Genomic DNA, 14,147 nt, shown 5'->3' with positions numbered 1-14,147 from the left:
ATAGCATAAGGCTCTTTCTGGCAGACACTCTGACACTTCTTATTCCCAAATATAGACCCTGCCTCTCTCAAAACAGGAGAGTAAACTAAGCCGCACCAGAAAAAGCACTTGCAGAATTCCCTTTTCTTGCAGAGCAGCACAGATAGCAAGGAGCACAGGGTGACTCAAAGTCCATCCACAGGTCATATTTTGTCAGCAGGATGGCACAGTCAGGTATCTCACTAGGGCTGGACTGCAAGACGGCTGAAGCACAGAAACAACACCTCAGTGCTGCATTTTAAGAAAGTGTGAACAAAAAGACTGAAGTCAATTCAGCTAGAGAAAAACAGACACACGAAAATGGTCCATGAAGTGGGATCCCCTTCCTATAAGGGAGCATATTACAGTATTTCCTCGGGTTAGTTCGCATATTTTAGATTTTATATGTCAATTCAGCTTTTCTGTGAAGCACATTTAAAACAAATTTCCAGATTAAGATTCAGTCAGGAAAAATGGAAGTAGATAGATTTCAGCCCAGCTTTAAGTACTGATCTGAATGCAGGTAGAAGCACAGATTTGTTATCAAATTTTTGCTCCCATAACAAGCACACTAAGACATGAGTTGTCACAGACACTAGAGACTCAACAAAAAGGATCAGACAACCACTTGAATTTTCACAGTTTTTTCAGTTCCCACCTACATGCTAAAATGCAACTGTTCCAGCCCAAATGAGCTGCAACTTTCAGGTACATCAGTAAAACTGATTTGGAGTTTTTGAGAAAAGGAATTGGTTTTCAGAAATGTTCTGTTGTCAGAAAGAAAAAAAAAAAAGGCTTTTATTCGTGGTGTTAGTCCCTACAGGCCATAATAGAATCATAGAATCAGCCAGGTTAGAAAAAACCTCTGAGATCATCAAATCCAACCCTTGATCCAACACTGCTGTGGTTACTAGGCCATGGCACTAAGTGCCACATCCAGTCTCCTCTTAAAAACCTCCAGGGATGGTGAATCCACCATCTCCCTGGGCAGCCCATTCCAATGTCTGATTACTCTCTCTGTAAAAATTTCTTCCTAATATCCAACCTAAACCTCCCCTTGCAGAGTTTAAGATTGTGCCCTCTTGTCCTACTGCTGGTTGCCTGGGAGAAGAGACCGACCCCCACCTGGCTACAACCTCCTTGCAGGGAGCTGGAGAGAGTGATGAGGTCTCCCCTGAGCCTCCTCTTCTCCAAGCTAAACAACCCCAGCCCCCTCAGCCTCTCCTCATGGGATTTGTGCTCCAGTCCCTTCACCAGTCTCGTTGCTCTTCTCTGGACCTGCTCCAGCACCTCAATGTCCTTCCTGAACTGAGGGGCCCAGAACTCGACACAGTACTCCAGGTGTGGCCTCACCACTGCTGAGTACAGGGGAAGAATCACTTCCCTGGTCCTGCTGGCAACACTGTTCCTGATCCAGGCCAGGATGCCATTGGCCTTCTTGGCCACCTGGGCACACTGCTGGCTCATGTTCAGCTTCCTGTCAATCCAAACTCCCAGGTCCGTTTCTGCCTGGCTGCTCTCCAGCCACTCTGTCCCCAGCCTGTAGCGCTGCAGGGGGTTGTTGTGGCCAAAGTGCAGGACCTGGCACTTGGCCTTGTTGAACCTCATCCCGCTGGAATCAGACCATCTCTCCAGCTTGTCCAGGTCCCTCTGAAGAGCTCTCCTGCCTTCTAGCAGATCAACACTACCCCACAACTTGGTGTCATCTGCAACTCGGTGTCATCTGCAATAGTTTGGGTTGGAAGAGACCTTTAAAGGTCATCTAGCCAAGGCCCCTGCAATCAGCAGGGACATCTTCAACTAGATCGGGTTGTTCAGACAATTCTGGGCCCAGGATGTTTTGGGTTTCGCCTCAACCTCCCCTCTTCTCTCTCTCTCTCTCTTTTTGGAGCCCCTCTGGTCTCAGAATAGTGACTAAGGTCAGAAAAAAACCCCACAAGATTTGAAGTGTTATCTGTACTTCAAGTTAAGTGAGACAGTTCATACAGATTATATTCGTTCAGTAGCAGTGATTAGCCTACACAGTGTGTGGCTAAGTTACGTTCCTGCTCTTTCTTCTTTTACAAGCTTTTTCGTTATTCTCTCTCTCCCTCTACTACAGGCTGGTATTTTTTTCTACTGTATGTTTACCAGTTTTCTAAATTTCTAAATATAATTCTTCTCATCTGTACTAGCCCTCCCACAATCTTTTTGTGCCTCTTTTATATTATCTGCGATTCAGATCAACTATTTCTCTGCCTCCACACCTCAGTAACACATAGATTCACAGAATCGTTTGGGTTAGAAGTGACCTTTAAAGGTCATTTAGTCCAACCCCCTGCTATTAGCAGGGACACTGCACTTCCCTACAACCTAGGCACGTCTGACCCTTTCTTGCACCTTGGCATATGCTGATGACAGCATCTGAAATTTTCTGAGAGGTGTGAACACCTACTTAGCACAGAAGGCAAAATGCACCTCCCATTAGGAGAAGCTCCTCAAGTGCTAGAGCTCTCTAAGGTTATTCCCACCCCACATTCTTTATATTTCTTCTCCACATATTTCCCTGCAAACACACTCTCTTCCCACATTTGCTTCTGTGCATATGTCTCCTGGCTGGTTAGCATTTGGCATCTAGGTAAGACCTCATTAACAAAAAAAATACCAAGTAAATTGTGTTTGTGTTACTAGTGAAGCAGCCAGACTTAATCTTCATGAGCAAGGGCTTCTATCCATTGCAGAGAGATTGGTAGCTACGGTCAGTAACCTTAAAATGCAAAGGTTTCACTAAGCAATTTTAAAATTGCTGCAAAACACGGAAAACTGATGGGGAAGACACTGGCAGGATCAAGTCTGAAAGGTGGAAAAGGCATCAGAAAGAGATGTCTCAGGCCCCTGGGGGATACATCATTCAGGTTCAGCAGTCCAGATAACATACATGTAGGAAAAAACTCCTTACTTGGTAATCTAGAAAGGATGGAGGAGAGGGAAAAGCTAAGCAAAAACAGAAGCATCAGAGTGTGGTAGGAAAACATCAAACAAACTAAAAAAACCCAACTGGCTTAAAAAGAATGACCCAAAGTCAGAGTTTATCAGTTTGAGATCTACTAGAAAAAGCTATTTTAATATGCTCTTCCCTCAGCTTTCTGCCTCTGCTACTGGAGGTGTTTAAAAAGAATCTAAAAATAAAAATCAAGATAGAATTAAAAATACACCATGAGCAAAAATAATACTGACCCTTTTCTGTTTCCATGTAAACTCCCAAGAATATTGAAAACGGTGCCAAACCATTTTTATGTCTCAAAAATATTTCTTCTACCATTTTCATGACATTATCTAATTTGCCTTTTGTTTACTCATTACACAGCCACAGTTTAAACAGACAATACAAGCTATGTTATTACATGATTGAAAATCAGATACCTTGTGTTTCTCAAATCTGATAAAGCAAGGCAGACTTCTCTTAAAGCACATAGTGGCTTGAAATGCAAGGTTGCGGTTTTGGAGTCAGACATTATTCTTGTTATCTTCACCATGGTCTCACACTTTAAAGAAAAGATTATTTTCTTCGCAAGTGCCACCATAAATGTATTTAACAACCTCCCCCTTTTTAGCATTTGTTTTACTGATGGGATTCATATCCTGCTCTACTCAAATTACTCTACTCAATTACTCTACTCCTGCTCTACTCAATTACTGTTTCCCTCCATAATACAATTTTATCCAACTCTTTTTAAAATGGTTGCCCTTCTGTATCATATTCCTTCAAAGGAAGAAAGTCTTTCATAACATCAGGTCTTCTTGGTCTCTGTGTGAACACTCATCTAATACATTGCAAGGACATTATATCTAGACTATCTTTTGCAAATGGCTGCTAGGGTGGCTGGGGAAAACATACACAAAGTTGTCTAGGATTAATGGCAGTTTTGATCTGAATCTAAATGTTAAGTCCAAGCATTTTACTGCCACTTTAGACAGGCAGCCTTTTTCTTTTTTTTTTGGGGGGGGGGAGGGGTGTGGAACTAGCCCCCAGAGTGTTCTTCAAGGGAGCATTCCACATCATGTTTATCTGAAACTATCTAATCAATTTAGCAGCACATCTTATCTAACAGAATAAACATCTTACAAGGATGCAATGTTTCTAAACTCAGTATCAGTTAACATACCATTATCCATTGCGTGAAGTCTCTAATCCTCTTTTGTTTCAAGTCTGTAGCACATGCCTGATTCAAATTGCTCCAGACAGTAGTTTTTCCATTAATGGAACTATGAACATCACACAATACACAAGTCTTTAGAGCTAGGTACCTAAAACAAGGTAAGTAGGACTAAAGCATGCCTTTTCATCCTATAAAAGCAACTGTTTCCCAGAATTATTTTCCAGCTTGATTTGAAAGATTATTATAAATGAAAGAAAAGGGCAAGGGAAAAAAAAAACAAGTCAGTGTTCAGACAGTGACATTGTAAAACCATATTCCTATTTCAGGGATGTGAAATAATTTATAAGATAATACAATATACATTATTTTCCATATGTAATAGTTTATTCATGCCGGAGGGCAGATCCAGTTGTATCTAATCAGTGGAAAAGCTTAATGCAATAGCTCCAGAGATATTTCCCACAGTAGCTGTATTAAAAAAAAAAAAAAAAGGAAAGTGCTTTCTATGGAAACTAAAATAGTAATATCAATGTATAATTACTTTATATTTCAAGTGTCTCTACAACAGAATAAAAGCCAGCAATTAGCACTTCTCAATGCTTAAAACCTATCAGCAAGATTTTGTGCTTAAAAAAAAAAAAACACCACAGAATTTATAAATAAAAGTCCTGAGTAGGAAATCTATCTGATAAAAGTTTAAACAGAAGCAGCCTGACTTGAAGTGCCCACTCTCAGCTAGAAGCAACATCTATTGTACTGGTCACCATACAAACCCATAAACTTTAAAGCCAAGACAAGGGCATTTCAGTGGGTTCACACAGCAACTGACAGCAATTGAAGTTATTTCATCTCTGGTAAATCACGATAATATTTGCATACTCTTAGCCCACAGGAAGGATAGGGCTTGGTAGAGACTAGAGAAAGAGGCTTAAAATAAGCCAAGTTACATTGTCTTTCCCATGAACAGAGATCACAGTGACTTATCTAACACGTGGTAATCTGCCAGCCACTAAGACCTGAAGCTTGAGTCTATCAACAGCTGGCCAACTTTATGCAGTTTTTATTTCTTTCAGTTTATAAGCAGGTTTAAGCTAAAACTCAAGATGTCAATCAAACCAGAACAAGTTTCCACACAGGGCTTAGCTCAACTGTATTAGCTTCAAACCAGCCTTAACCTAAAGAAGAGCTACAGCTAATCCAGTTTTTAACACGATCAAAGCAAATTGTATTAAGAATTCCCCTTTGGCTGGAATAGATGGCTATACCAGCCAGACTAAATAAGCCCCATATCTAGTCAAACCCGTCCAAACACCTTTGTAATGTAGAGCAACTGCACATAAGGAGGGTAAGTACACTCAATCATCTCGCCAGTTATTGCATCCTCTTCAGATGAAAAATGCTGTATCAGAATTCCTGCTTTGGTGGTGTTGAGGGATGAGAACATAGTACAAGATTAGCAGAGATGTGGAAGGGAGACTGCATTTCAAGGAGAGAAGCAGGACCAAGACAGAGGAAGCAAAGCAGCTGGCTTACAAGCCATCCCAACAAGCACTGAGCTACATCAAGCTGGTTACTCCTGATCGAAATTTCTTCTCCAGAAGTTCACATGCAGACAAAGACAAAAAGTATAAGAGCAGTTATACCCTAGCTAAAACCTGCTGCTGAATGACTATAGGCCCTTAGAGGCTGCAGGAATGAGAGGCCTACATCAGGTATTTAGTTCAGTGCAAAAAGGCAGTCAGATTTTAGGGGGATGAAAAAAAAGGAGAGTTTTGATTTACATTTCTGCTAGCATAATCGCTGGTGTGCAGATCAGGCCATGCCTGGCAAGAATAAATCAATACTACTTTCCTTGAATGTTTTGTGAATAAATGACTCCAGAAAACATCCTGATCTTGCATCATCAGTTTCTCTTTGACGGGAAGTGAGCAGCTGTCCTTAGGCAATGGCAAAAGTATGCAAGGTTGTAGAGCATCTCGAGAGAAAAAGAAAGAGCCTGAATATTGATGGACAAAACATATTAAACAATCTGTCTTGACTTGATTAATTTGATATAAGATAGCCCCAACTCACAAAGAGTACTGGGGACTTTAGGATTTTTGAATATTCTGATCTAGGACTTCAGTTTAGGTTTAGAACAGAAAAGTTCTCAAGGGTCCATACTAGCAAAACATTTCTTCCCATAATAAAAGACATTGGCATAAGAAGCGTATAATAGATAGTTCTTAGCATCTCACTGAGTCAGGCAATGACATACACACAGTGCATGCAATATACAGATATGTAGCAAAACAGTCTGCTAGTTCTAGTCAAACTCTGGAATTCACTGTAGTAAAATGCAGGTGCAACACATTGCATATAATAAAATGCCAATCCCAGGAATTTGTCTGTGCCTCACTAAGAGATAGTTCCACAAAAACGCTCAGTAGCTGTCACAGAAGTGAATGGAGACAAGGAGATATTAGGAAAGAATAAATCTGTGGTTCCAAACACCTTGAGAAATCTGCATTTGTGGTTCCCATGCATCATTTGGAAAGGATGTTGAAATGCAAAAGACTTAGAGAACACAAGGACAATTTATAGACATGAAATTATATCACCATGGTTAACATTTAAATAGATAAGGATTCTTTAGACTGTGTATCTGAACTGAAGGGGCAGTACAGGACCTGTTCTATAGTGACAATAGGACATGATGGTCGGATCACGTGAAGAAGAACTAGAAGGCACCAAATACTGCTAGTAAGAACCAGGTTCAAGTCAAACAAAAGCAGGTGATTCTTCACACAGGCAAGGTTGGTCTGTGAAATGACTGAGTAAAGGATGTGGTAGATGCTAGCAGTTTACTGTTTCAGAAAATAACTGGACAAATGGAAGAGAATTTCACCAATAGCTGCCAAATGAAAAAGTACTGGAAAAGAAAAAGAACCAACCAATCAAAAAAACCCCAATAAAAACTCACAAAAAGCAAACAAACAAAAAAAACCCAAAACACCAACAAGAACCCCCACACCCACTGCGCTGACTTAGAATTCTCCAAATCATAAAATTGCTTAGGAAATAATTCTGGGAGAACACTACTCTCTCAGAGTTGTTAAATTCCTCCCCAGATATTTCCCCAGTTAAAGGCCATTGTCAATGCAAGACAGGAACCTGGAAAGATCTTGAACTGTACCGCATCCATTCTTGCATAGACATCTTTCTTTTTAGCTAATAAAAACCTTCTAAACATGAGCATAATTTTCAATGCAACTGCTCATACATTAATTTCATAATGCTTCACTCACTCCCTCTCTCCCTTGCCTTCCCTCTCTCTTTTCAGATTAAAGAAAATCCAGATGGGGTGCAGGTGCTGCAAAATGATTCAAAGGTACAATAGAACAAGAGTTGCTTAGACTGAATAAAAGAAAAGCATGAAACCATGTCACTGTGCTCCTCTACACCTGTTGCTTAAATCAGTCTATTTAAAAGGTTGGAGTTTTCTCAAAGTTTACAGTATCTTCAAGCATAGGCATACTGATTCCCTCCAAATGTCCTTTTTGTTTACTGTAATTATGGTCCCTTTTTATAATTCCTATCCCACAAAGTAAATTGTGTGACATTGAAAACTCTTCTTTAGTAAAGCTATTTCTCATTTAGGTAGCATGAGCTTCCCTCAATTCAGTAGAACAAGGAGCACAGACTTTGTCAGATCTCACTCTCTCCTAAGCAATGAAAATGAACTATAGTTCCTTGCTTCCATCATAGCTTTTAAATGTAGTCAGTTGTGGGAATTATTCCCATATTAAAAGTCTCCCTAGAGAGGAAGCTTCGCTAGTTTGATAAAGACCACATTTCATCCCCACTTGGGGGCTACTCCTTCCCTTGGTCACTTCTGTAGAACAGGTAAGGAAGTGGGGTGGGGAAATGGTGCTATGAGAGAAAGAGGGGAGATAAAGAAAAGAGAGAGGCCCTGAAAGAGATAAGTCAAGGAAAACGTAGAGCAAGAGGAAGAAAATAAATCAGAAGGGGGAAAAAAAAAAAGAGAAAAGGAGAACAGATTTGAAGGAAGAACAGCAGCAAAAAACAGAGATATTTTAGCTACTACATGAGGACATACTAATTAACAATCCATGCAATGACTACTCATTGGCTAATGAACTCCCCAGAGGAAACAAAAAATAAAGCTGGAAACAAGCAACAGCCAGCACACAGTTCTCCAACATCCTGCTTATGTTCCTGGTGAATCTCACTACAGGGGCTAGTTATGATCAGTCCCAGGAGACAGCAGCTGACAGCACAGTTCAGCATTTGCATTCGGTTTAGCTCATTCTCAGGACCTGAGGTAAAGTTTAGTGACTCTAGTTCCTCAATACCTTCAAGTTAAAAATGAAACTTAATCTTTCTTACTAATTATATTGATTAACATCATAAGTAATATTTCCTCTACAAATTTTCCTTACTCCAGCTATATTTTTGATCCAGAAGAAGTACAATCACCTGGACACATCCATGAAGTAGACAACTATAAACACAATGAACAAGGCAGCAATAAATTCAAATTCAAAGAGAACAGTGAAAATGAAGAACACAAAAATGAACTTCAGAAGAATGAGCTAAATAGGACGGAAAATAAAAATCCATTAAATAGTACAAAAGAAACTCTCTGGAATCATGGAGGCAACAATTTTCAAGAGGATGGCCTTGTGAAGTGTGCTGCAAAGCTTGATGTTGCAGTCAATGGTGGCAACTCCTGTGCTGAAGGGCACTCCACACTCAATCCCAACACAAACCTGATGAAAGAAGCCAGTGAAAAGGGAACCTGCAGCCAGTCAGAGGCTTCTTCAACCAGCAACAGAGACTTTTACACCATATCAAACAGGTCTGCACAAGAACCTGACCTAGAGACAGGAAGTCAGAGGAAAGCAGCCTGCGATGTGTCTAACAGTATTTCAGACTCCCAGTCTGCACAAGACAGCATCTTTCTCAAAGGAAACTCAATACTGGGGACACAAAACAATGCCATACAACTGCCAGATATTGACTACCCTCAAAATGGCAATCAAACTGGGAACTGTGTTGGAAAAGACAGCTTTTCAGTCCACTGTGCACATTCAGACCAAAACACTGGTCCTTCAGCAATAGAGAACCAGGACCTTTGTGTAACCCCATCTTTGCCTGTGAAGGAGAGCAGTGCTGAACCTTTTGAAACTGACTCTGCAAATTTGAGTGAGGGCATTACTGGTGGTATCACTGCAGTGGCTGTTACCAAAGTCACACAGGCACTCACACACCCCAACCATAAAGACATCAACGGAGAAACTGAGGAGGAAGATGCAGAAGTCGCAGCAGCTCTGGCTGCACTGGAAGCTGCAACTGCAGGGGAAGACCTGGAAGATGATGACGAGTACTAGATGAAGGTTTTATCCTAATACACTAGGTAAGATCCAGATTTTATTTCTGGATCTATATGAACACATGTACAGCACACATGGAGAGCTGTTATGAACAGCATATATAAAAGGAGTTGGTACTTAAACCTCTGTCTCTTCAGCTGTTTTATACAGCCTTTTAATTTCCACTGCCCAAGGTACAAAAATGCTCCCTTGGCTGGTAATACTCTTCTCTGTGGAGCCAACCAGGACGGCAAAGCATCATTTCTTCCACACAGAATATTCTGCTGTATACCCACCTCACCTGGACTCATGCAAATGTTTCCTTTGGTTTTGACCCTCATGAGGGTCTACGCACACTGGAGGCTCCAGGTTCAGAAAATTTCCATTATTTAAAACAACTACTGAAGCCATGAAGTTAGAAACCACAGATTTTCATCAGCAGCACAAAAAAAATTATATATATAAATGAGCCAAAGTTCTATGATCTACGGAAGTGTGAAATCAAGATGGCAGCTTTGCTTGGACTTCACTGTGGCTATGGTTCCATTATTGATTAAATCTAAGCCCATGCATGTGCAGCAGGCATTAGGACGATAACCTCATCTCTCCCCTTACATCTCCCCTCAACTTCATGTTGCTGCTTCAGTTCCTTAAAACTGCAGAAGTCTAGCCAAATCCAAGTGAATAGGTAACTTTCTATTGGTTTTATGAGCTGAAACAGCTCACATAAGAATTGTACACACAATATCAGAGGTGCTGGAGAGGGATGAAAATTCAGTCCCTACCAGTTTGGATAGATTAAAACTGTAGTAGAACTACATCCTGAAACCTCTCAACTCCACTAAATCTTCCAGGCACACATCAGTTGTCTTAGCAATACAGTTTTCAAACAGTTTATGTTTCAAATATGCCCAGTAAGATGTGTTTTGTTTATGTACAAACAACAAGGGCCAATGTGGACTCCTCCATGGCTCTGCTGTAGTCCTGAAACTTACAGCAGAAAAAAGGATCAAGCTTCCAAGTTGAACTAAGCATAAGCCCTGAAAATAGCTGCATTCCTGAAGGGGTTGCATTCCTTGTGGGGGAAAAAGGAGATAGAGATCAATTTGGTGCTGCCAATTCAGAAAAAATATGGTTGAAATAGAAAGTGCTTGACATTTTATACTGAAATTTTATGGTTATCAAGTTACTGTTATAAACTCCAAATAAATTTTTTAATCATATAAAAAATAATCTGGTGGCTTTTGTACTTTATGCATTTTCTGAATACAAAAATTACATTAAAGAAGTACTATAAGATATAGCCCTCATTAGATACACAAAAAGCACCAACTATGTATTTGACTACAGTATATGCTGAATCCTAGTCTAACCATTAACATACATAAGGATCAGAATATTAGGAGGTGGGTTTTCAGTAATGTGTAGATATTTAAATTATTTCATTTAAATGCAAATTGTTTTAAAGTGCAAGACTAAGTCAGTATTTCAATTTCTCAAAACATTAACGATAACCCTAGGAGCAATTAAAACAACCTAAAGTCTCAGCTTCAAGAGAACTATATTCAGCTACGGACAAGAGTCACAATATTGTATCTGTAAAATAAAAAAGCTTTATATGTTTTTAAAGTACTGTAGTACTGTTGATTTCTCTACCACTTTCCTAATTTAACAGATCCTTCTAAGCATTTTCATAAATGGATACAAGTTTTATGTACACATTTGCCTTTCAAAGATTACTACAATATCAAATGCCAGTGAACTACTGGCACACTGTGTATTACTAGTTGTGATTATGACAGAACACCACATATGCCTGTCTGTATCGTGAGGGCCCTGAGGGTATTCCCAGGCCTGACTGTCCCTGCCCACCAACCCAGGGCTCTCCCTGCCCTGCCCAGGGCTCCATGTCAGCCCCCATGGGGGCCAGACCCTGCCCCAGCTCCCCGTAGCCCTGCCCAGCCTGGCCACAGGCCCTGCCAGAGATGCCTGGGATGGGGCTGCCCTGCTGCCTGCGGCTGCCCCACACCCTGGCTGGGGTGGCAGGACAGACTCTGGCTATGGCATCCAGGCCTGCTGTCCCGGGGGAGCCTCCACTGCTCCCCACATCCCAGCCCCAAGGAGCCTCCAGCCCCTGCTACACCATGGCACAAACCACGAAAAAAAAAATTACATAAAAAAAAGTTAAAAAAAGAAATGCAACAAACACCCACAACACTTACCCAATCCTTCAATATCCACTCAATCAAATTTTTCTAACCTGAGCTCCAACCTGAACTTCAAATGCAAATCGCAGCAAGTTTCTCACCTTGCTCGTCAGGATTAAAACATATTAGAGGAGAGTCCCTGGTCAGACCCAGCCCAGACAATCCAAACCAAGCAACCCTTCCAAGGATACCTGCCTGCAATCACAGGCCACTAGGCTGAAACCCTCTGCAAGAGAGCAGCTGAGCCACAGACATCACAATCCTTGCAGCCCAAGTTCTCATTGTCATAAACATATGAGGCAAAACCCAGTGTAGAACAAGCATATTTGCTGCATTGGAAATAACTGGTCAATGCTTCTCTTAAAAAAAAAGAAAAAAAAATTAGGCATATGCATACCTGAAACCTGCATCACACGGAAAGCTTCCATAAAACAAACCTATGAGGTAACACCAATACTCAGACTTCTCTTATTCGCTATCTGAAAAAGCCTAGTGCAGTTTTTAAATTAGAAAAAAAAATTATATGGATTTTATACTTATGTGTTTGTATCCTTTCAATTCTATCATGCCACAGCAGCATCAGGAGCTCCTAGCCATTTTTTCAGACTGCAGAATAATTTTCACAATAAATGTGAAACAATCAATTATTTCAGAAACAAATTTTTAAATGCCACACACAATTTCCTGCATAAAAAAAAGATTTTAAGTAATTATATGAGAACCAAATCTCATTCAATTCCATCAGATATTGATGCAAAGAAACACAAACACTGCCAGCTTAGAGAATCCATTTTGCTCAGGCAGTTGTGAGAGTAAAATTAAGTATCTTGAGAAAACAGAGGAAGTTACAGGGAAAAAAATTACTAGAAGCAAGAGTAAACTGTATTTTAAGACTTCCCTCAAAAACTCCACAGCTTTGTAAGACATCCAAACACTAACTTCAGTTACCAATCAATTATGTTTCTTATATTCAGAGGGCTCACTTATGAAGAAGAGCTTAAATGTTTCAGTCTTCCTTTGATACAAAAGGAATTAATGAGTAAGCTGATTGGCCAGTATCTATTTTTAATGTTTCTTTACTTGATGTAATTCTATATGGGTGAGTGTGAAGACATATGTAGCAATAAAGAACAGGCAATAGGATGGGAAACTATTATGAGATCTGGTATTTCTATGAGATTTTGCACCTTGGAAGCTCATGGTTTACTTGTTATTCTCCAAAGCTCGTAACACAGCTTAATGGGAATTTGTAATCTTTCATATATAAGCAAAGAGACATTGAGTAAGATTAAGTTTAGCACCTTCTCATTTAGCGGGAGGTCAACTCTGAATTATCAAAAAAAGTTTCACATCACTGCAGAGATGCCACATATGACAACAGGAGTGAATGACAGACCAATCCACCCAACTCAAGAAAGTTATTTCCTAGGGAAAACATAGCAAGAGAAGAACCCAAAAATTGATACTGCAGTATTCTTCAGTTCAGCAAACAAAATTCTAACAAGAAAGCAGGAACCTGGAAATAGATACATGCCACAAAGATTTTTTTTTCCTTCCTTTTTAAAGAACAAAGGCAATTGGCTGGGCAAGCGTTGCCGTGGCGACTTCCCATTAAAAATTAAAATCCAGAAATAGAAAGTCTGTTATTTTCTAAAAGATACTTCAGATTTTATTAAGTAAAATACCATTTTTTTAATCACCGTTTGAAGGGTGAAACAAGAAACATTGATTTAGAAATTAAAAAAAAGGTTAATCTTGACCTTATGCTGTATTTGTAGTTTCAATTTCCTAAATGTGATTTAATTTTCCAAAAGATTAATTCTTGCCAATGTATCTCATTTTTCTAAATGAGAATAGAATATCTCAACATTTATTAAGGTCTATGTATATAGTGTTTCAAATATTTATTCAAATGCCTATATTGTACATTTTAATTACATTGAAATAATTAATCTTAATAGATTATTTTTCTTGAATTGCAGTATCTCTCCCTGCATGTAGACGAAAATGGAATTCATCTAAGTTGCACAAGAGCATCATTTCAAAATTAATTGTAGGAAAACTTCTTTTATATGCTAAATACACAAGGAAGTAAATTTACCAAAGTCATTCTACATTAAAAACTAATTTATTTCTAAAAAATTCTGTTGATAAAATTTCCTTTCAGACATTGTGTCCATCTAGGTTTTCGAACACAGGTATCACAAAATGTTTAAGAATAATTATTAGAAGCAGATTAAGACTTTTTTATTGGTCTTTCCAACATCAAATGCTCTAGGCTGATACTTTTTTTTTTTTCCTGTACCATTATGAAATCAAACCAGAACCTCCTCAGCTTGTTTCCTGGCCAGGCTTTTCAAATTTCATCCATTCACATATACTGCTAGAGACATTAGTCTTATGATCCT

The 14,147-nt window shown here is 39.5% G+C and overlaps 1 protein-coding gene across 3 annotated transcripts in view; it reads left to right on the top strand.

The window, feature by feature from the left end:
- The window catches only part of CUNH4orf19 (chromosome unknown C4orf19 homolog), a 44,010-nt gene extending 32,907 nt beyond the window's left edge, over window positions 1-11,103 (top strand). For all 3 annotated transcript variants that reach the window (XM_017828443.1, XM_017828356.1, XM_017828276.1), the window contains 2 exons: window positions 7,480-7,527; window positions 8,605-11,103. In XM_017828443.1, the coding sequence (XP_017683932.1) occupies window positions 7,496-7,527; window positions 8,605-9,550 (978 nt within the window). In that variant the 5' untranslated portion in view covers window positions 7,480-7,495 and the 3' untranslated portion in view covers window positions 9,551-11,103. The remainder of the gene's footprint in view (window positions 1-7,479; window positions 7,528-8,604) is intronic.
- The last annotated feature ends 3,044 nt before the right edge of the window (window positions 11,104-14,147 follow it).

This window comes from Lepidothrix coronata, unplaced genomic scaffold (genome assembly GCF_001604755.1).
Source record: "Lepidothrix coronata isolate B3197 unplaced genomic scaffold, Lepidothrix_coronata-1.0 Scaffold0, whole genome shotgun sequence".
In the NCBI taxonomy this organism is placed as follows: domain Eukaryota; kingdom Metazoa; phylum Chordata; class Aves; order Passeriformes; family Pipridae; genus Lepidothrix; species Lepidothrix coronata.
Note: the sequence above shows the minus strand (reverse complement) of the source record. Positions and strands in the feature narration are given on the sequence as shown.